We start from the raw sequence: 23,243 nt of genomic DNA on the forward strand, positions 1-23,243 counted from the left end.
GATTAGTGAAATGATCTGTAAAGTTTTTAGGTCTTGATTATACCTTTTGCTTGCAGATTTATTGAAGATATGCTTATGGCTCTATCAGCAAGATTTGAAGCATTTAGGGAAGACAACTATAATCGATGCAGTACGAAAAATTGTGGAATGCTGCAAAATGAAAGGCATAGAAGGTCATCGCTTCCTCCCATCATCCATTCTAAGGAAACTCCCCAACTTTTTAACTGTTAATATGAAAGAGACTTCAATTATGACAGAAAGTGCCCTTCAGTTCAGCCTTCTTCACTTGTTATTGAGTTTTACAAAGACAGTAAGTGTGAATGATTTTTTATTTATAACATTAAAAGCTTCTTATCACATTGGACATATTTTTGACTTTGTGGTTTTCTGTGTTAGTATTAAACTAGAATTTTTCTTATGATTTTTTCCTTCAATATATTAAATAAAAGATATATAGTTGTTCACAGCAAATCTATCAATTGTGTGGAGCCCAAATTATGATCGCAATGCAGTAGAGGTGCACTGTTTAAAATTTAAGACTAAGGATGGTGGAGAAGTATGAGTGACTGTGCATATGTACTTTTGGAAGAAGCCATCCAGCTCATTTAGTTGCAACTTTGTCGACTGTATTCATCATGAGGTTCTCCCCAGCATAGCTATATCAATATGGACTTGTGCCTTTTATTTTAACCCATTTTTTTTATTTGTTCCTTTTTGGTACTTTAATTCATTGTTCTCTTTATTCTTTTTCTTCCTTTTTTCCATATAAAGTGAGTGAATGCTGAATGTTAATTACATAAAGGTTGTTTTATGCTGAAAGTTTTAGGGCTTATGTTTTCCATGTTTATTGCATTTTGCTTTTCATCGTTCTGTGCTATGACCTCAATTCATTAATTCCACTCACGTGTATTTACTTCTATTTCTCTTATATACATTAGTTGTTGTTGTTGTTTGTTTGCTGCTATGTGAGCCAGTTGGTAGTTAGTGGCAAGGTTCAGCTATTGGTTTGCTTTTATAATGTTACTTTTGTTAGTTTTTAATTTTATATAGTATACTAAGTACTTTATTTTTGCCCAGTTATCAGTTACATCTTGTTTGTTGCCAGTTTATAAGTCTGTAATAATTTCTGACTATCCACTAGTAATAATGTATTCTCTACATTAATGCTTATATATGTTGATTATTTATATATTTGAATGTTCCACAAATGTAGTATTTTTGTTGCTGTGATGTGAATGATTGTATTTTAGACAATTCTTTTATTCTTGTACTTTAGTGATGAAAATCTTGTGTAATTTGCATATCGCATGTATGCTAAAGATTTTGTCAAAAGTTTGCTAGTTATGGTCTACTGTTTCTTCCTGACTTACTGGGATGAATCACCACATGCTTTTTTCTTGTCAAAGCTAATGGTACTTGCTTGTTGTCAGTGATGACCTCTATTAGAGTAGGAAGACATCTACTGGGCAAGGAGGACATCATTCTACTACTGAGGTTTTTCTTTTGCTGCAAAGTCTCTGGGTGCCTGTTCGACCTGCTCCATTTAGTGACTGATTGCTTCCCTGGATCTTTTTATGTTTCTACTGCTTCTTAATATCTCACTGCTTGGTTTACCTAGCAACTAGATGATCCATAGTGATAAAAACATTTAGCATGGACAAAGTAGGAGAACATTGTGAAGTTGTAAATGTTATGAAGTCACACCATGGAATAAGGGATGGGGAAGAGTGTCACATGTCAGTGTCTGTATGTGCGATGAGTGCCTTTTTCTTCTTTTTTTCTCAATGTAATAGTTAATTTTCCTTCATAGAATAGGGCAGCTTATGAATAATGGGTTTATATGAGAAACAGGTTTTGTATATTGTAATGGTTAAGTATAAGTAGAACTTTGCTTTACAGATGGCACCAGAATGGAGGTATATCATTTGCAGGGTTGGTGAAGATACCCTTAACCCTGTTTTATCAATGTGGGAAAATGTTGCGTCTGCTCGTCAAGATATGTTAATGGAGTATCTTAATCTTCAGATATTGATACATCATCCTCAGGAAGGTGAGTAATGTTTTGCCATTATCCAGTATATCAGCTCATGGATCAGATGACACGATGAGATGTGTAACTGCTTGAGGTCCAGGCATCAAGTTGTGCATTCACAGTACTATCAATTAGATGTTTCGTTCTTTCTTGTACCAGGGATTGAAGCTTCTGGGATTATTTTTGTGATATCTGAAAGTTCTTATTGTGAGTGATAGGTGTGCATAAAAAAATAAAAACTTGTTTAAAAAACATTGTTTTAATAACATTTAAAATTTTAGAATGTCCTGTTGTTAAATTCTTGACTAATTTATTGTAATTAGCAACTTTATACCATTCTCATATATACCTTGTTAATCAGTGTAATATATTGCAGATGGGGCCTTCCATGAGAACAGTAATTATGTCAATGATGCAGGAATTTGGCGACGAGGTTTGCATCAGATATTTCAACTAATTCATGATTATCTACAGCAAAACTGTGTAAAATTGAAATTCATATCTGTGTCAAATGCAGTGGAAGATATCAACACCATTCCTCATCTTTTAGTTCTTTTAGCCTCACGTCTGTGTCATAAGGTTAGTTGTAAAGTTCTGTTGTATGTTTGTGAAAGTTTGAATTGAAAGCACATTATATTAATCTAGAATTCTGTTTATTGATATACTAATTTGTTTACCTACTTTGGTATTGTTTGAGTTATGATTGATTCTTTATTTTAGTATTGGAATAGGGAATAGATTTGGATATGTGAACTGGTTTTTTTTTAGCAGTCTCTGACGTTCACTTCCAGATACTGTACTATAAAAAATTTTTTGCCCTGACTCCACAGTTTCGATATTTGTACAGTATGATGTACCCACCTCAGAGCCATTAGCTGAGAATTTAATCATTTACTAGTAAATGGACCCTTGAGTATCACTAATGTTTTAAGGAGCTTGTATGGTACTTATATCAAAGATGTCATTTTGTTTTTCAGATCGTGTGATTGTAGTTAGTTTTACTGTTTTTTTTATCATCCCAGTTTTTTGTCTTCATTGTAAAGGATTTTGAGTTTATTTTCATGACATGATAATGAGGTGTATATTTTTGTAAGTCAAGGACTCCACAATTTTCAGAGCATCTAATATTATTACACCTGCCTGTGTTTTTGTGGGTTTTCATGACAATAAGAAAAAATTTTTTTATTTTAGTATTAGGCTTTTGAGTTTAACAGATGAACCTAGGTTTTAGGCAGATAACCTAGTCTTTTAGCAAGCCTTTTTGAGATTCCAGAATTGTGACATGGTAGTGTCCTTAAAGTAAAGTTGGATGGATTTTGTATACTGACTTTTGTTGTACTTTTATGAAGTGATCTGATCTTTTGAAAGCTATGGATATACTGTGGTTATAAAACTGATTTCAAAGATTTTAATTTTTTATAAGAAAACTGACTGCCTATGAATCTTATCTTTTGTGAATCCAGACTACCAACTATTTCTTCTTCATTTTGGAAGAAGGTTATAAGAATGTTCGTCTTGAAGCTATACTTTAATTAGTCTTTCCATATCTTTCAGTTGTATGTAGATAATGGTGATAATGGAACACTTGATATTACACTGAGTACACAGAATGCTAGTATCTCACAAGGAGGTAGATCAGCTAAGAGAAGAAGAATTGAAGTAGGTTTTCAACCTCTGCTATCTATGCTCCGAGAAGAAGGAACCATGCACCACTGTATTCCTTGGTAAGAGATGTTTTGGTTTTTCTATATTTTGATTATCAGTCTATATTGACAATTGCTTTCCAACTTCTCTAACTTCATGTTTCTTTGTATTTTTATAAACATTTTCTTTGGACAATTCTGGTGAGATCGGAAGTGTGACTTGGTCTTAGTGAGTTGCAGAGTGTGTTGATGCCTGACTGTCTTGCCACCATAGGGTGTCAAGATGTCAGACAATGCGATATGCTTCTAAGAGGGAAAGGGAGGCTTTGTAGATGTGGAAACCTTGTACAAAAAGACTTGAATCTTGCCTGTAAGAGTGACATCACTGCTTGAAAATGAAGTGTCAGAGGAGTCACGCAAGGCCTTTGGGGCATGGTGCTTGTAGGACCAACTATGGGTTTATGAGAGTCATTGGTACATGAACCAGTTTACATGCAATTGGCAAATTCTTTGAGGTGAGCACTACTCCCTTGTACAGCCAGACACTAAGTTAAGTATACCTTAGTTTAAACAGACCGCTGAGCTAATTAACAGCTCTCCTAGGGCAGGGCCGAAGGATTAGATTTATTTTACGTGGCTAAGAACCAACTGGTTACCTAGCAACGGTACCTACAGCTTATTGTGGAATCCGAAACACATTATGACGAGAAATGAATTTCTATCACCAGAAATAAATTCCTCTAATTCTTCATTGGCCAGTCGGAGAATTGAAGGCGGGACCAGCAGAGTGCTAGCTGAGAACGACACCCATCCGTCCAATGAGGAACTGCTGGACACTAAGGATGAGGTCCTTATCAAGAGAGGATATTTTAGGTGGAAATGGAAAATGAAGAGACAGAGGTAACCTATTTCTGTGAATCAGGCCAGAAAAATGAAGTTTGCGACAACTTGTCTAGAAAATTACAGTGACAGACTCTTGAAAATTTACATTTTTAGAAAAACTATTTCCAGAATAAATTCCCAGTCTAGAAAATTACAGTGACAGACTCTTGAAAATTGACATTTTTAGAAAAACTATTTCCAGAATAAATTCCCAAACTATCAGTGTCCAGAAAGAAAAGCAACGAAAGGAAATTAAATTTAAGGTAAAACAAATAAGAATATCAGTGCTCATTGGCAAGGGATGTAACTGGCCTTAATCGTAAAAATACTGCAAATCACTTTTTATCAGGAAGAATAATAATGGAAAGATTATTAAATTCATGAAACTGAATACCACAAGTTGCAAAAGAAGTTAAATCTTAGGGAGTACAGAAAAAGTAAGCAGGTGAGTCCTGTGAAAAAAAGAATGATAACATGAGCAATCTGCATGTACTGTAGGGTCTTTGTTGTTCTGGATCAAACAGGTTGCACAATAGTGAGATTGTTTGTTATGAATGGGTTTATCATGAACAAGTTATTCTGCATCATTGATAATTCATTTTTGAGTACAGTATATCTGCTCATTATAGTGAATTTGTCAATTCCCTTATGTCTTCTCTGTGGGTTTCAGTCAGACTTCTGTTATGTTTGACTTGATCTGATTAACTACCAATTAGCAAAATTTTCCATATAAGGTCACTGGAACTCTCTTATTGCATAACTGTTTGTTTATTTTGAAAAAGTGAGCACATAAGTAAAGGTTTGATCTTATGTAGATGATCACATTTATGTAATTCTTTAGGGTATTTTGAGAGGAATGTTTAACGATTATTCTTCTTTTACTAGGTACCAAATTCTACTGGAACTTCTGAGTTCATACAAGCTTTTCTTTGATGAAGAAAAATGTTCAGTGCTACTAGAGTTGTTTACATGCATTTTGGCGGAGTGTACGGAGGTAGCTGTTCAACATCATCTGATAAGGTTTGTTGTAGCTACATCCTGTTGTACTGAAGTGAATTTTTTGTGAAATGACAAGGTAGTAATGGAAATGATAACTCTCAATTTCTCTTGGATGTGGAAGTATTTTTTTTTTATAGTGTAATTCAAAGATGCAAGGAATAGTTTGTTTTTGTTAGTTATTCTGCATTTCACCAAATATTTGTATTTAGTTACAGTAACCCAAATGAAAAGGCATGGTTATTTATAGTTGTAAGTTTAATCTGTTGAATTTAGTTATACTTAGTCTAATTCTTATATTAGCATCAACAATGGTGTATGGATTTTTTTTCATTCATTGGTTGCCACTGAAGTTTCAAAAAGAAGAAATGACACTATGTAAAAAAATATATACTTGAGTAGTAATATGGGTAGAGCAGACAGAAAAGAAATAAGAACTATTACTTTTCTTTTACTTCCTTTTCCCTTAAGTAATGTGTGTAGTGTTGAAGATATAGAAATTTATATGGTGAATGTGAAGTCAAGTTGAGATTATTTTGTTGGAGAGTGGCTGATCAGGTGTAAGCATAAAGTAGATGTAATACATTGTTGTGTATGTCACCATGGTTGCTTAATATTTTAATGTTTGAGTGATGAACTAATTTATGGAAATAGTATGATAATGCAGAGCAAGCTTGTGGAATAATAAAAGAGGTTAGTAACTGAAGGTGGAATGGCTGATGTTTTTAGATGATCACATGTTCATTGGTGATGGATCAAAGAATTGCAGTGGCTAGTTGAAGAATTTGGGTTTTGTAAAAGAAATTTGGTTGTGAAGATGGGAAGTGGTTTGTTTCTGTACACACTTAAGAGCAAATCTTGAAGATATACATATTATGAGGAAAGAGGTTAGTTATGGAGTATACAAAGCATGAAAATAGTGAGATGCTGGAGGAGTTGAGAAACAGAATTTTGTCTTGGAAGGTGCAGTTTGAACATGAGAATCAGTGCTAATTATATAGTTTATGGAGTTCAAGTGTATTTATTAAATTTAAATAAGAAAAAGGAAGAATTTTTTAATTGCCCTGTTTGCATATGTTGGGAATTTAGGAGTGATCAAAGAATGAGAAAACAGAGATATGGTAATGAGGTATAAAAGATAGGATGAATTTCAGCTGAGAAGCTAGATTGGTAATTTTAGGTTTTTTATCATGTAGAAAAAAAGTATATCTTAGTAAGGGATAGTTAGTTTAAAGATATAGGAGGAAGTCATAGAGTATGTAGAAGGAAATCCAAAAATATGCTTGGATGATGGAATGACAGAAATGGTAAGTTAGGGGACAATAATATCAAATAGTGGGAAAAGTGTGTGCAGTGTAGCAGTGAATGCACTCTTTCTGTGAGTGGACATGCTGCTGCTGATAATACTAGTATTTTGTGTAAATTGATTTGATTGTTGGTTTACGGAAAAAGTCTGTCTTGTAATTTCATCTATAAGTGAGGAATTAGAGTAATTGTGGCTGTGCCTGTGTTCTTTCTGTTTTTGGGAAATAGGTTACTGTTAAAAATTCTCTTTTACGCTTTAAAGGTGTCTGGAAGGCCTGGCTCATCGTTATAATGAAGTTTTCCCCCCTAATAAAGTTGAAGATGAACTTCGCTCTGGAAAGTGGACACTTGTTTGGGATATGACTTTAAGGTATGTTGAGCAAGAAGGTAACTCTCTCTCTCTCTCTCTCTCTCTCTCTCTCTCTCTCTCTGTGAAGGCATTTTCATATTTTCATTTATTTTATTTACTGTGCTGTGTAGTTATTGGTTATGAACATCTTGTTTGTTGTAGAGAGCTGTTTTAGTATGAAGAGTATATTCACAAAGAAGAAATAGAGCAGTTGTAAATGCAGTATTATCTCATTAAATTTTTCTTTTTATTTGAAAAACTCCAAACATAATCGTGAAATTAAGATTTGCATAGCTTTCTGTAAGCCTAGGAGTTGTTTGTTTGTGGTATCTGTCTGATAAACTGGCTTGTTGCTACATTGTAGAATAAATAATAGTAGAGTTCTCCTGTGTACAAAAAAAATTATTCATATACACTTTTTAGCCTAAGCAGAATTGGTATACTTGGTATTTTAAATAATTATAGTAAAAGATTAGATGTATGAAATGTGTTTATCATTAAGATTGAGACAGCTTTTCCTAATAGACTTAATGATTGAATCAACATTACTGGTATTTCAATTTTAAAAAAACTTGTATATTTATAATTAGAGTTTGGATTGCATGTAATAAACCCATAAAAGTGATATATTATATGAAAAGAAACATTTTTTTTTATTGATAATTTCTGCAATAAATCAGTTGATCTGCTAACAAAGAGTAATTTTATGTGGTTGCATGTGCTTGAATGCTGTCAACATTGGCAAAAGTGCTTATCAGAATTCAGAAGTGTAAATGAATATGCGAAGTGAAGATTCAGCTGTCTGGATATATAGGCAAAAAATTATCTCTGCTCTGTCAGGTGAATTATCTGAGCATTGTACACAAATTGATTGGCTTGATAAGAATGTCCTGTGTGATTGGCATATTGATGAGGTGGGTGAAGAAGAAAGGGGTAATCAGGTGGATCAGTTGTGAATTGTAATAAATTCACACACTGAACTGACCTCAGTATTACAGCTTGCTGTCCCAGTTATGGTTTCTGTCCTGTGCTCTATGGAGTCTTAGAGAGCACGGGGTGGGGATGTGGGGTGTGACATTTTGGGTACAGTTATCTCAAGTTTTACTGTATGCATTCAATTACATTGTTCACTTGTACGTACTCATCATTTATACATAGACCCATGCACCATACATACATTCAGTACAATACCATTGAATGCCTTGTGTTTTAATGGTAATTACTTAATTGTGAATATATAGCTTTGTAGGGCTAGGCTACAGTGACAGAGTTCTTCAGTGACACAGTTTGCTTCCTAAAATATCACATCTTTTGGTTATTTCGTTTTTAATAGGCATTTGTTATAAAAAGATTCTATACAATTTTTACAGCTACTTTATTTAATATTTTCGTAGGCTTGCCAGGGTTACAGTAGGAGTTTTGGGTGGCATGGAGGTAGCATAGCCTAGGCTAGCCCAGTCATTATTTTTATGCCTGCTCTTTGTATGCAGAAGCAGCCACCTTGGATGCATGAGTGCACATGATCAAGGAATTACTGCATAAAGAAAATCCTGAAAGTTTTGTTAGACACTTTTGATTTTATTACTCATTACAACTTTGCCAGTAGTCTTATATAATGAATATTCCAATTGATGGTATAATCATAAAATGATTGTTAATGACATTAATGTGTGAAGAATGTTGAAGTTTTGTCTTGTGATTAAATGTGATATAATGCATAGACAAATAATAGGTATCTGCGTGGATGCTAATTATTGGTCCTAATATTGCCAATTTATCCTTGAATTTGTATGAATCAAAATTTTTAGATAATACAGTAGTTGTAAAAGCAGGCATGTTGGTGAAGAAATAGCTATGAAACAAATTGGCAAGCACCAGGTGTTTGTAATCCATCATTATCCCTGCCTGTACGATAATTACACGTACTTATTTTGGCTTTTAGTAAGCGTTGAAAGACTTCAAAGATTTTGTGGCTGGATGTAGTAGTTTATATGCTCTAATAAATATGATATCTCTATAATGTATTTTGCTGTGCATCTGTCCAAGACTTAAGCTGATAATGGTTTGTATTCTCCACAGACTAGTAAGCGGGAAGCTGTGCAGTCGACCTGGTTTAAAATTAATCAGAGTCCTAATGGAATTAGATTTAATTATACCGAACATCAATATTTTTAAACTCTTCTGTGAGGTAAGCGCTTTGCTAATGTTGACTATCTTTTGTCATCTCAGTCTGCATTTATAGTTTATCAATATAGTAGACAGGAAGTACAGTTGACCATCAGATTTGCATGTTTTGAGTTCATGAACTTTAACATTTTCAGAATTTTCATCAATAATTAATTAAATATATTTTAGACCTTTCTGCCATGTGTGTACCCTGCAGACTCACCTATTCGTGGATTTCTCTATGGAACATATATACGCATTATTCGCTGAAAATTCGCCCATTCACAGTATTTTTCAGTGAGAAATATTCACTAATTACTGATTTTTCATCTCATTTTCATGACTAAATGCACTTTTTGCGATAAAACTAATAAAATACTCGGGTAATGCTCGAGTTACGATAATTCGCATTATGATAATTTGATTTTGCAATGGGGTAAGCAATTAATACCGATAGGACAATATTTATAAAATATTTTTAAATTTTGCCCAGGTGCAGGCAGCAGCATACAATCAGGCAGTGAGAGAGACCAAATTACAACAGACCAACTTCTTTTACTTACTCTCTGTATCCCATCTTGTAATTAAAAAAGTAAAAGAGAATGATAAAAGCATTGTTAGTAACGTTATACTCTTGCGTAAATGCGTACAGCCATAAACAACCGAACGAGAAACTGTTGTTATGCTTATTACTGAGGTTGTCCACCATTACTGTATCAGTGAATCAACTCTAAGGTACGTACATAAGAAGAAAAAGTAATTTTTAGCAGCTTTTGGTGCAGCTACACTGGCAGCTGCAGATACACATCTTTCATCTGTGAAATCATTCTCTTTCTTGTGTTGTAGGAGCAGATGATTTTCTGTGGGTGCAGGATTGCTGTAAAAATGTCATCCAAATAGATTCAAATAGGATTTGAGAAAAGGCCATGCCCTTATGCGAATCTCTGAGGCTATTATAGAGCAAAGGATTTAGCTTTGCAGACTATAGAGTCAGCAAATGCTAGTTTTTTAATTCCAGGAAATGGTTTGGAGTGCAAAATGTAATAATTATATGAGAAGCATTTCTGCCAACTAAGAAACAGATGCGTTTCCGGACACCATCAGGAAACTTACAGAGGAGCTAGAATATATTCTGTAGCAGGTATTCATTGGTGATGAAACTGCTGTATCCTGGAGTAAAACGGTGCAGAGAGCCTTTATTAGCTGAGGTTTTCAGGCAGGGAAAGATATTGACACTGCTGTTCTGTGGCAATGTGATCCAGATATGATCAGGGCAGCTGCTAGCCTCTGAACCCAGAAGGAAAAAGATAGGTCCCAACGGGGAGTCCTGTAAATACATAACAAGAAGGCATGGACTGTCAACTTTTTGCTAGAGGTTTGGCAGGAATGCTCTGTCTTGGAAGTTAAAAGATCCTGCACCAATAAGGGATTGCCTTTTAAAGTTTTACTGATACTGGACGTTGCTCCTGTTGCCCCTGGCCATACAGAATCCCATGAATTCAACACTGAAGACACTGGAATTGTCTACATACCCCAAACACATCCTCTCTGATCAAACCTCTAGCTCAGGGCACCATAATGTTTAAGACCTTTCACACTGGGTATAATATGAATAGAATTTGTTGCCTTTTACAATTTATTCTGAACTACTTTTTTAATGCAGTGGGTTTTCTTCTCAGGGGCATGTTAGTATGACTGAGGAGGCTCTGACAACCCTAAGAGTTCTACTTCAGAAAGTTTCCCTACCCAATTCATTTAAGGTAAGAGAAACAAATTGAGTTATTGTAACAAGAAATATATACATTACTATGCTGATTTATCCTTTCTCTGTATCCATCATGTCCACACCATAACAAGTTACCTTTTGATGCAGAGTGAGTCAGCAGCTTTGTTTGGCAGCCAGGTGAGGGATGCTCGTCAAAGTATCCTGCAAGCTGTTTTACCAAATCCAGCTGAAGGTAAGTGTTGCATGTAGTTAATTGTAGAGTTGGAAATTATTTGCGCATAAAAAATAAGAAACTGTTATGAGGTAAAGTGTTTGTTAGTTTAGACATAATTCACTGCAGCTGAGAAATTGTAGGGGAATCAAGCATGGAATGTAGATTTATATTTTTGCCACCAGTGATAGAAATAAGAAGGAAAGTTGTGAAAGATGAACAAAATAATTATCTCTGTGCATGTTGCTATGAATAGTATGAATAGCTTATGTCAAATTGCACATGAACTGCTACTCCTCACTAAGGATAGCTCTTGTTGGAAGTCCAGGCACCTAAGGAGCCTTTTCCCTGTAACTCTAGCAAAAGGCAGTTCTAAAGAATGATATCATGTTAATATTAGATGCGTAAGAACCAGTTGTGATGTAAAGTAGACAGGCCATCAGGTTTTAATTTCACATCTTGCATATGTGTACTTTGTGTATAAATAGCATTAGTCTGTACCTTTTGTATTGGAAGACACCGGATTATATACAAAAAGTGTAAAAATAACTGTAATGATAAATATGTCCTTTTGAGTTACTAATATACCCGGGCCATACTGATATGAAAGCTAAGTGCCAGTAAGAAATACTGGTAAACGTATACAAACAGCCAGAGGAGGTGGGCCGCAGGAAATTATCAAACCTGACTTGGATTTAGAGCTTCAGCTGGAACCGAACTGTTATTGCTTTTATCGTAGTGTGGCAGTCTGCACTTATCATATATTTCCAAGCATCCTTTGAAATATATGTAACTATTGTAAATATGCCAAATTACTTGACTGCTTATATATTTTTAATAGCGATTGTTTGATGCATTTTATAACTGACAGCCCATATAATAGGAAACAGTACTATAGACTCAAGTCATTGCTTAGGTTTGTTACAATTTCTTAGTAGTATACATCCAGTTCTTCCTATCGGTGTGTAACATCATGTTTCAGTTATGTCTTTTTCTTGATAAAATTTTTTTTTATTGATATAAGTTATAAATTGTGAGTAAAATTGAAAAAAATATGTGACTGACTTGGCCAGTCACAAAATTCCTTTCTAGTCTGAATTTTGTATACTGTACTTGTTATTGTCTTTCTGTCATGCTGATCTTAATACTAACTTTCCGTATATTGCTTGCTTGTGTGAAATGAAGTAGAAATCAAGCCATAAGACTGTAACAGGTTAGACTTATAGTGCACTGGGAGGGGAGGGTAATGCTACAGTAGCTCTTTAAAATTCTGTGATGTATTATCAGTGTACTTAACCTATATGAGCCTTATGAAAATAAGCATTCAAAATGGTTTCTCAGTGACACTGAAAGAAGCACCTTATTTCCAACGGTTTTTGAAGTACGTTTCGGCCATTCCTCACATTGAGCAATTTATTGGCTACTAACCCCGAAAACTTTATAAATGTCGTTGGGCGTGACTTCCAGTATCGGTCTGTTGCTTTGTTCACACTGATAGACATCATGAGTGGGCAAGGCTGATGTGTTACAAATATAGCAAAAGTATTTGAAAAATATTTGTTAAACCAAATAAGAGAAGTTAAAAATTGTACTATTGGAAGCACATTTAGAGATGTGCTTTTCTATGGTGTGCCGATTTTACCTTGAACCGGGTAACAATAATGAATGATAGATATTAAGTGATAAGGAAAAGGTCATACTAACTGAAAATCTTATACAGTTTTCAGTAAGCATTAATTTATGAATGGGAAGGATATATTTCTTAACGTTAACATTTTTGCATTAAAAGAGCTTGATTTCGTCAATTAGTCAACAGTGTGTTTAAGAGTAAGCTCGACAAATATCTAAGCTGCATCCCAGACCATTCCAGATTGGAAGATGCAAAATATACTGGAAGATGCATTAGCAATTCTCTGGTAGACATGAGAGTTGCGCTAGCTAAGCTAGCTAGCTCTCTCTCTCTCTCTCTCTCTCTCTCTCTCTCTCTCTCTCTCTCTCTCTCTCTCTCTCTCTCTCTCTCTCTCTCTCTCTCTCTCTCTCTCATCATCATCATCATCATCATCTTGGGTGACCAAATTAAGGCAGTTTTCTAAAGACTAGTGATAATGTTAATTAGAATTTGTTGTTAAAATTAAACGACGTCAGTAGAAACACGAGTGACTTCTGTAAAAGGACTAATTTAGTATTAAAATTTTATTCCATAGCACAAATGATGCCCACTTTAGAAGTGATAATGAAGTGCTAATGAAAAATATCTGATTTGTAGCTAACACTGGTTTTCTTTTGCTGCCATTAAAATTGGTGGGTGCTATCAGCCAGTTTATGGTAATTTTAGGATGTGATTTTCGCTGGTCCAAAATATTCAAGAATTTAGGAAAGTGACAATGTACTTTGTCAGCTATATGCCTGTTCATTATTGGTAATTGTTTAAAGCTCTGTATCTGTCAAGTCTCATTGCTGGTAAAAAGTCAGCAATATTTCTCCAATTTCAGGGCCTGTAGCAGCTCTTGAAGCCCCCACAGTTCTTGCACAAATTCTTCTCATGTTGAGACACAGAGATACAAAATTTGTTGAGGTAAGTCCACACATTTTTTAAATTTTGACGGCTCGATTAAGTTATCTGATATCAGCTACCAGAGTCACTGAAGCCAGTAAAAAATAATGAACCAGCAATGAGTGGTGTTGTGTTATTGTTTTAATAGGTTTCCGGCATTTGTTGATATCTTTGAAGTGAAAACTTTTATTCTGCCTTGACAAATCTCATTTTGTCCTTTGCATTTTGACTCCAAAATATATCCTTTTATAATTTAATGGGGTCAGAATTTTAAGCTGTAAGTGGAAGCACCTGTAAGCCTTAGAACGATAACCCTTTTGCAGCAAAGCTATTTTTCTATTAAGCATTTTACTTTATTTAAAATTTAAGTACTTTTAAACTTCTGTGTACTCATGGATAAAAAAAAGATGTCTGTTCATACTTATTGTATCAATCAGTATAGTGACTTGAAACCAATAGACCATCATCTGTATAGAGCAGAAATGACTTTCTAACTTTATTCATTAATTTTATAATTACGCAGAACATCATATTGATTTAAGAGATCTGATTTTTTGTAATGCTTTAGAACATTTAGATTAATAAGGACTGGCTACTGTCTTATGGCAAAGGGAAAAGCTTGTAGGTGATGCAGTAAATCCTTGAACCTCTCATTGCCTTGTATAAAGCTGTTTTCAGCTTTCTTCTCTGTCTTCGGTGAATAAGAGCAAGTGTGAGAGTGACAGTATTGAAAAAATTTAGAAATAGGTGTAGTAGTGGTGCTGTCAGCCCCATGGTGAATATACTGTATCAAGCTCAGTAATTACGCTATCCATCTTGGAGACATTTTCTCGACATGCGTCTAAGGAAGAAACAAATTCACAGAATAGTTTCCCTCCGGCTACATCAGGCAAGCATTAGGGCTTACTCAGATGTTTCAGATTTGAAAGCACAGGCAGTATGTGTTCATTCCATTCCTCATGTCTGATTGCAAATTGGTGCCTGCTGTCATCCTTCAAGCATGAACATGGAGATGTGACCATACTTTTGGATAGGTCATGCTACTTCATCTTTATTTACATCACCCTAACTTTCATGTCATCTCATCATCTGGCACGCTTGTAAGTCTTGGCTGTCTGGGGTATGTATCTAGTTGTATGCAGTTTACTTTTTCTCAGTTTTGACTATCCTTTGCTTTCAGATCTTTCAGTACCATGAAGTGCATAGTGCTAGATTTGCCGTTATTTTTAACAGTCTTGTAATTTTTTTTTGTGAGGTCCAGTACTTCACAGTTCTCTAGAAGTTTTAGTCATATGTGACCAGATTGTGGAATGATCATTTGAACTTATAAGAAGTTCATACTTGGTGCAAATGCCTTTTGTTAAGGATTCTCACTTTATAATTTATTTGTTACTTATTTATTTTCCATCTTATCTCATTTTCATAGTTCATACTTTGCCTCAAAATTTCCTGGGCTGCTTATCCTGTTAGGGCCTTAGGGGTTTTACTCTTACAATTAGAGTTGCAGTTTGGCTTGTGATAGTAATAAAAATAATAATTATTATTAAGGTTATTGGGGCTGTGATATACAAACTGTTTGGTACTCAAAGAAGTTATTTCATGCAAGTGCATTATTCATAGAGTGATTGCCTTTCTCCTTACCCCATTCACTTTTTTTTTCATGTTTCACACACACAGTGTGCGTGTGTGAAGCATTTGTTGTGGTGTATGCAAGATTGTGCATATACAGTAGAGGCATCGCTGTTTTGAGTGGTACAAGTTTTTGTGACTGGGATTTTTACTTCATAGGAGTAAATCAATCCAAATTATTATAATAATTTTTTTTAAAGAGCGACTTCGCATTAGTATACTTGTATACAATAATACTATACTAGTATAGTATAACTTTCATGTTCATATACTGTGCAGTATAAACTTTATACTGCACAATATGTGAATATGAATTTTTGTTTAGGTTTCTGTATTTATTAGATATAAACCATTTCATACATGTTCTCCCTCCCCATCACAATTCTCTGGGTTTAAATGGAAAGCATAGATCAAGTTATTAAGGGTTGGTGGAACCTCTAGTGAGGCTGCCTCTCTTGCTACTTAATTGCTGTAGATAAGGTACTTTATAAAGCAGTGATTTGCATTTATAAAACTTATTTTAAGTACTTATAAAATTTGTTGAGATAATTCTTCAGATTTTTATAAATTATCCTTTATTTCAGGACGATTTAGGATTAGGAAGTGCAAGCAAACCACAGGTGGAAAGTAACAACCCTGAACATGAATTAAAACGAATAGAAGATATGTTTATCTTGTACACATTTTCTTGTGATATCCCGAAGATGTCGCACTGTTTGAAAGAGGAAACAAGAAAAGTGGCTTCCAAAGAACTAAAAATTGTTGCTGAAGAAGAAAAGAAAATAATTGACCATGTCTCTGCGTTTATGAGTCAGGTTAGTATCACTTTCAAATACTGTACTGAATTATATGCTATACAGTAGAGTGTGTAGACAGTCTCCAGGTTGGGAATGTCTTGGTGCAACTTGAGTTTTGGAGAAATAATTATGTATTTTGGTAACAAAGCTTGGGATGTAAGTAAGACAGATTGATACTCCATAGGTTGTCAATAAGGAATATGTGGCAGAAACATAATGGAGTTTGTCAGTATGTCTTGCAGGGGCCAGAGAGAAAAGAGTGGCAGTTGTTAAAGTTGTTATTTGTTGCAGAGGCTCATAAGCTGCGGTAACTGTGTATCTGAGAACTAGAAACACATATCAGCAACAAAGACATGGAAAGCCAGTAACCAGAGACAAACCACAAACATAGATGGTAGTGCACAGTTCAATAGTTATATATATATAGCAAGACAGAGTGGAAGACATAGATGGTAGTGCACATTTCAGTAGTTGTATATATATAGCAAGACAGAGTGGAGGACCCATGGGGAGATGTAGCAAAACCAGTGATGCTCAGTGAGCATCACGAGCTGTGTAGGTCAAGAGAGGATAACTCAGAAGAGAAAGTTATTCAGCTTAAGTATTAGTTAAACTGCTATCCCTGTAGGATGTTGACCACTTCATGCTCTTCCAGTTGGAGGATGCTGTCACAGTTGATGTGGTGTATGAGATATTGTTCCAATCACCACTTCTAATCATCTCTATGTATTTCTTCTTTTTCAACAAGGGCTGTCACCCTTTATTGTAGGACTTAGGGCTGCTCTTCCTCAAGTTATTGGAGAGAGTGGAATCAATATACATCCTTCAGGAGATTCCGTGAGAAGATCCAATCAAGGAGAATGAGACATATAGAGTGGGTCCTTCATTAGTGTTGATGAGCTCTGCTAGAGGTTTAATTTATTGTACTGCTTATAAAGTATTTTAAGGAAACCATTGAATCCCTTTTTTAAATTCTCATAGGGCTCATTTGAAGGCTTTGTTTTTCATTGAGGAGTGAAAATTGGAGCAAGGTAAGTGGTAAGAGACTAAAGGAGGAATAGAAGGCGGCAAAAAGTAATGCAGTTGGCCTTATTGTCCCCGACAGTATGGGTTCATCCAAGCCTATCTTTGAATCAGTGACAGGACCTTCCATTTATTCAAAGGCCCAGATGTCTGGCAGTTGAACATCACACATGTTCAACATATCAGAGGCATGGGTCTCCTTCCTTTGATCTTACATGACCAGGAAAGAGGCCCCAAGTGATGCAAACTACCAGTCAGTTCAGAGATTTGCTCATAATCCTCCCACCAAGGAGTAAGCCTCCCATATGTAAAGACTGAGGGTTTGTATATGTGTAGGAACAAATGACATTTTTAAAGAAATTTGTATTTTTCTTAACAGAAAAAATAAATGGCCCACCTTTAGCCACCCCTCATTCTGCTTCCTGGGCCAAAGTAAATCCCGTATGTAAAGACCTCAGGTTTGTATGTTAGGAAAAATACAAATTACTTTAATTATGAAAAATACAAATTACTTTAAAAATTTGTCACATTAAAAGCAAAGTTTCACATTTTTCCTAATGTATGCTGACTGTAAACTTTAATTATTGCAGGTCATGGAAATTGAAGATAAAAATGCTGTGACTGTGGAAACTTTGTATGTAATTGTTGAAGCACTGCAGCTGCTGTTACTCCTCCGTCTCCACATACCAGATCAAAGGTAGTTAGTAAAGATTACTGTGCTGAAATCAAAAGTAGATTGTGTAAAAGTATGTGTACTTGAGGATTATTTTCACATGACAAATATTTTGCTGCTGTTTTAAATAATCCTGTTATTTTATGTAATATCAGTTCTAAAGTTTATCTAAAATTAAATTAAGACTAATATTAATATCTTTTACTAATATAGTTTACTGAGCTCAATGTATTTTAATTTAGTAGGACTTTATATGAAGTTCTGGTAGCTATATGTTTGTGAGAATGACTAGCTCAGTGAAAATTATTAGGTCAAGCAAAGTAAGTATAAAATATGTAGTTGAGTGAAAAATTAAGGAAGTAAGATCAGTGATTTTACTGAAGCAAACTGCAGATAACATAACAGTTATAAATTCAATAGTAGGAACATAAATTTATAAGCCCAAATAATATATTTTTCATGTAGAGCAGTTACAATAAGGTAATGGGAATTAAAATTTTTTTCATTGGAAGGGTGAAAGCAATTGGGTTACACTGCTTTTGTTTGGCTAAGATGGGTGATGTAAAATCATTTAAACAAGAAAAAATGATGTGGTGAAACGAATTTATGTTTAAATCAGACAGGTGATAGTGACACTGGTAACAGTTACTATTCAGTGATCTTTTTCAGGCTGACACAGCTTACAAAACTTGCATTGGAGCTGATTACAGTTGGAGTGCAGAAACTACACCATAGCTCAGAAATTTCGAGGTGGATTTCTTTATTTCAGCTGTTTTCCAAATTACATAACCTGTACTCTCAAGCACATACTTGGGCAAAGCGCTGCAAGGTAGGTGTATTTGTGTTGCAAGGGAATTTTTCATATTACTGTCTATATATAATGGTGATAGAAATATAGGTTTCCATTTTTATCTCCTTAATGACTGTTGTAATACTGTAGTTATACTATCCACAACTGTAATAGCATGGAGATTTGGTGCAAGTAATATCACTTACATCTGTAATATCAGTAATGAGATCATAAAGATTAACATTAATCTGTCTATTTTAAAGTATTTACTGTGACTATTGTGTCCTACCTTGAAACTCATGGGAGTCACTCAAATGACTTGTTCTTCATTGAGACCTGAAAAGACATACAGGGATTAGATTTTAAGGAATAACTGAGGGAAGTATTTCAGATAGTCTTAGGTTTTCTTCTATATATATTCAAGGAGTATCTAACAAGACTTGATTTTTATGATGCTGTACATTTAATTGTATTGGAGAAGTTCGGAAAAACTGTAGATCATTTATTCTGATAGCAATACAGATATTTTTTTCAAATGCTTTTATCTTTCAGGAGAAAACTATGGATGGTTATGGAACACAAGTGGTACAAATGTTGATATCTCACACACCAAGACCTCTCTTGTCAGTAGTTGTGGAATGGGCAAAAGCCAGAAAAGACCATATCGTGACTCTTAGCCGATCAGGAAGTACTCAGAGTGACACGTTTAGACGAGAGACTTCATCCAGAGGTAGGGTAGTAAAGTACACGTAAATTAAATATGATCAATGTAGATATAAAATACTCTAGATATAGATTGAATTACTATAAGTTGTATACAAATTATTTGTGTACATGTACTGATCCAGGTTGAGTTACTGTATAGCCATTAAGAAAGGAACATTTTCTTTTTTATTTGTTAACTAGCATTGTGTCAACATTTGAACAACAAATTTAACTGAGAGAGTAAAGAACATGCCTTTCACCATGTTTTTAACCATTTACATGTTACAAACTAAATGTTGCTCAAAGAAAATCTGGTTCACTATGTAATAGTTGTCATTGCTTCAATACAAGTTTCAAACATATCAGTATGGAAGCCTGACTAGTACATACTAGTCAGGCTTCCATTCTAATATATTTAAACTTTTATATTTTATGTTTTACTTTATGGTATTTATGTTGTGCAAAGTGCTTAGCAGTATTTTTTTTATTGCTGTTTGTAAATTTACTGTTCATGCTAGAATACAGATTCAGCAACATATTAAACTCTGTCAGATTTGTTACATTTCAACTGTATAAAATTTATGTGACAATTTGAACTTTAAATATTAACTGGTATAGATAGTTATTAACTCTGATTTACTGGTATAGAGAGCTATTAACACTGATTTTACTCAATACAATGATGACAATTAAGTTATACCATGCTGAGATGACTGCACATAAGAACATACAACGAACAACATGGCCAAAGTCTAGGTCTGCTTGTTTCATGACATTTTTGATAGTTTCACCACCTTTATACCTTTGTATTCTTGGTGACCCTATGTTCTTTGTACCCCTCTGTATACTTTAAACAATTTAATTTTTAAAAAATACTTCTCTTCTTCACTTGTCCTTTCATCTTTGGTTCTGCCAGTGGGTCTATGGTATACATTTGCCAACAGTTACTCTTTATTCTGTCTGAAGACAAATATATCTTGGGACATTTTGGCCTAAGATGATTGGTTTGGTTGTTATGAAACAAATTAAAATTGGAAATCACTTATAGATTAGGTTATGAGAAATGTCATCTTGTGATTTTACTGTATAATATATTTTTCTAGGTTCTTCTCCAGATTTTGAAGATATGTTTGAAACCACTTCATCTGTAGATGCCACACAGTTTGAAGAAATGGAAGTAGAACGTGATAGTGAGGATACAAATTCAAATTTATCTAGAGGTTAGTAGCCATTGGAGTAAATAATTTGCTTAGTAATAGCATAGTGAATGATGTTTTTGAGAAGGAGGTTTTGTGTTTGCAGTGTAATTTGAAAAGCAGAATGCAACAAGCACATATATGGCAAATGCTAGAGATTACATTCCTGTGATACAATAACAAATTCAATAATACCAAGAAGTGGTTCACTAACTCCCATCTAAGTTTGATTTATCTAATCAGAAGCACCATATTTATGTTGTACAGAAATGTGGGGCGTTCGTACGACAGTGGATATTGAAAGAAAGGCAGTACATATGCCCAGGTCCTTACAAAACCCAGTCTGCAAACTAGAGAACAGATGGTTACTTCAGGATAGGCATTCAAATGTTCAAAAACTTTAGGTTAAATATGAATTTTAGAAATGGGGTGGTGATCTTCAGGGCGAGAGCTTCAAGCTGATTATGTATCATAATATAAAAAAAAATTCATGCAGGTCTTGGCACTGGTCAGTAGGGTGCTTCCAAGTAATTATGATGATTAAATTTAAGGAAAGAGAATCAGAATGGATAAAAAGTTAAAATCAGGAACCAGGAGGGACCTGAACAAAGGAAATAAGGATGAGAGGCATATGTTTATCAAAAGTAGATTAGAATTGGTGCAACTTATATATTTTTTAAAAATATACGCATAATTCAATCAATATTTAGTGATAAATTTATTTAATAAAAACTAATTCTGTGCAAAATGGCCATTTTGGTGCATATCCATTTTATTTTTTAGGTCATTATTATTATTATTATATTTTATTATTATTATTATTATTATTATTATTATTATTATTAGTATTAGTATTAGTATTAATTATAATAATAATATTGTTTAACCAGACCAGTGAGTCAAAACATTTGATTTTCATAGAGTAGGTGATGCCAGAAACATCCCAGTCATGAATGAATTGATTTCATAGAGTTAGCCTGAAAGGTATGTCTTTAATAATAAAATATTACCATTATTTTTTAAAAGTATTTTCATAACTTGTATCCCCTGACTCATTTCCACTTGTGTTAAGCATGTCAGTGATATGGATTTTATGCACAGTATTACCAAATTTCACGAAACTTCATAATGAAATGCATTTTCAGATTAGGAAGTTAATGATTTTCCATTGTCCTCTCAGTATAGAAAACTGTTTACATTTTCACTGCTAGTATTGGCTAGTTTGTACAGTTGTAGGAGACTGATTTTCCTATTTTTCAGTAAATGTACGGTTGGGAGATATCAGTATATATTCTCATCAAGATCGATGCCTTGTGGTGGGGCTGCACTGGATGACATTAGCATATCGGTCATCAGCACCTGAGGATGAAGTAGACTCTCCTTTGATGGATATTATTGACATGATGATGGAGATTTCAAAGTTGACAAATTTGGAACTCATTGATATTGCTCTAGTAAGTTTCTTTTATTATTATGAAGAAGGTAACAATAGGGTTTTCCACCTTTCCTTTTGTAATATCTCCTTAAATAATTAGATTTCAAGTCAGTGGTCCAAGCTGTATGTTTTATTTATTATTTAGTGCTGTACAGTATTCTCATTTAATAGGTGTTCTTTCTTGAAACATTTAACTTTTATGTAGTTGTACAGATATTTCCTGTCTCTACTTTACTGACTTAATTATGAATAACAATTTGTGTTATTGACTTTTGATAAAACTAATCTTAATTTTCTTGCAGAGTCTTCACTTAAGTCATGCTTTATTCACTGCTGAGTATGATGAAGACAATACAGAAGACGGACTTAATATTATTAGCTACATAGGTAAAAGATACTCACAAGATCCCAGAGTTGCTGCTTTTATTATTGAGTGTTTGAGAGGTGGGTCAGGTTCTTTTCTTCATACCTAGGACACTTTAAGTGTAAGAAGTATAGGCCATTTTCTTAATAAAGTATATGAAATTCTTAATAAAGAATAAGAAATTCTTAATATGCAGGTTAGGCCCAGAGGCATGAAGTGCATTTACATATGTAAAGCAAGGTCATACTATGCAAACCCATCTTCATAATTGAGGCAAGAACAATAAAAAATAAATTTTTAGTCTTTAAAATATACAAAAATAAATTATTTGTATTTCTTTGTAAAACGAACAGACATGAAATTAAAGAATAAAATAACCTAGCTGAATTCTAGCAGTGCAATTTTATTCTTTCAACTCATAATAAGAATATAATCATACCAAACTTACTGACAAGGTTGAATGCTGTTTTATGTTAGCCTAGACTAGAAATGCATAGTCTGATGTGAACCAGATCAATTATTTTTGCAGCAACACAAATAATGTGCAGAAATGACTATGTTCCATATATGTAAGTGATTTAAAGGGTTATTGAAACAACTTTGTCCTTTTGAGACTCCTTGATGAAAATCATGTGGCTAAATCTTCTGACTGCATATAATAAAAAAAAATTACAAGCTTTTAGAACTTTCCAGTGTTATTTAGTACATTGTTGTGTCATACTTTATTGGTTTACATGTTATTTCATGCACTAACAAGTTCATTAATA

The 23,243-nt window shown here is 34.1% G+C and overlaps 1 protein-coding gene across 5 annotated transcripts in view; it reads left to right on the forward strand.

The window, feature by feature from the left end:
• Nucleotides 1-23,243, forward strand: part of tefu (Serine/threonine-protein kinase tefu) — a 154,391-nt gene that overhangs the window by 15,095 nt on the left and 116,053 nt on the right. For 4 of the 5 annotated variants that reach the window (XM_067118592.1, XM_067118596.1, XM_067118613.1 and 1 more), the window contains exons 6-22: nucleotides 57-310; nucleotides 1,900-2,050; nucleotides 2,409-2,611; nucleotides 3,587-3,756; nucleotides 5,443-5,577; nucleotides 7,121-7,228; nucleotides 9,287-9,395; nucleotides 11,053-11,133; nucleotides 11,247-11,331; nucleotides 13,803-13,885; nucleotides 16,078-16,308; nucleotides 17,904-18,010; nucleotides 18,656-18,815; nucleotides 19,329-19,506; nucleotides 20,585-20,701; nucleotides 21,938-22,131; nucleotides 22,415-22,556. In XM_067118592.1, the coding sequence (XP_066974693.1) occupies nucleotides 57-310; nucleotides 1,900-2,050; nucleotides 2,409-2,611; nucleotides 3,587-3,756; nucleotides 5,443-5,577; nucleotides 7,121-7,228; nucleotides 9,287-9,395; nucleotides 11,053-11,133; nucleotides 11,247-11,331; nucleotides 13,803-13,885; nucleotides 16,078-16,308; nucleotides 17,904-18,010; nucleotides 18,656-18,815; nucleotides 19,329-19,506; nucleotides 20,585-20,701; nucleotides 21,938-22,131; nucleotides 22,415-22,556 (2,508 nt within the window). The remainder of the gene's footprint in view (nucleotides 1-56; nucleotides 311-1,899; nucleotides 2,051-2,408; nucleotides 2,612-3,586; nucleotides 3,757-5,442; nucleotides 5,578-7,120; nucleotides 7,229-9,286; nucleotides 9,396-11,052; nucleotides 11,134-11,246; nucleotides 11,332-13,802; nucleotides 13,886-16,077; nucleotides 16,309-17,903; nucleotides 18,011-18,655; nucleotides 18,816-19,328; nucleotides 19,507-20,584; nucleotides 20,702-21,937; nucleotides 22,132-22,414; nucleotides 22,557-23,243) is intronic. The other variant, XM_067118621.1, reaches the window with a different exon arrangement.

Source organism: Macrobrachium rosenbergii, chromosome 2 (genome assembly GCF_040412425.1).
Source record: "Macrobrachium rosenbergii isolate ZJJX-2024 chromosome 2, ASM4041242v1, whole genome shotgun sequence".
Lineage (NCBI taxonomy): Eukaryota > Metazoa > Arthropoda > Malacostraca > Decapoda > Palaemonidae > Macrobrachium > Macrobrachium rosenbergii.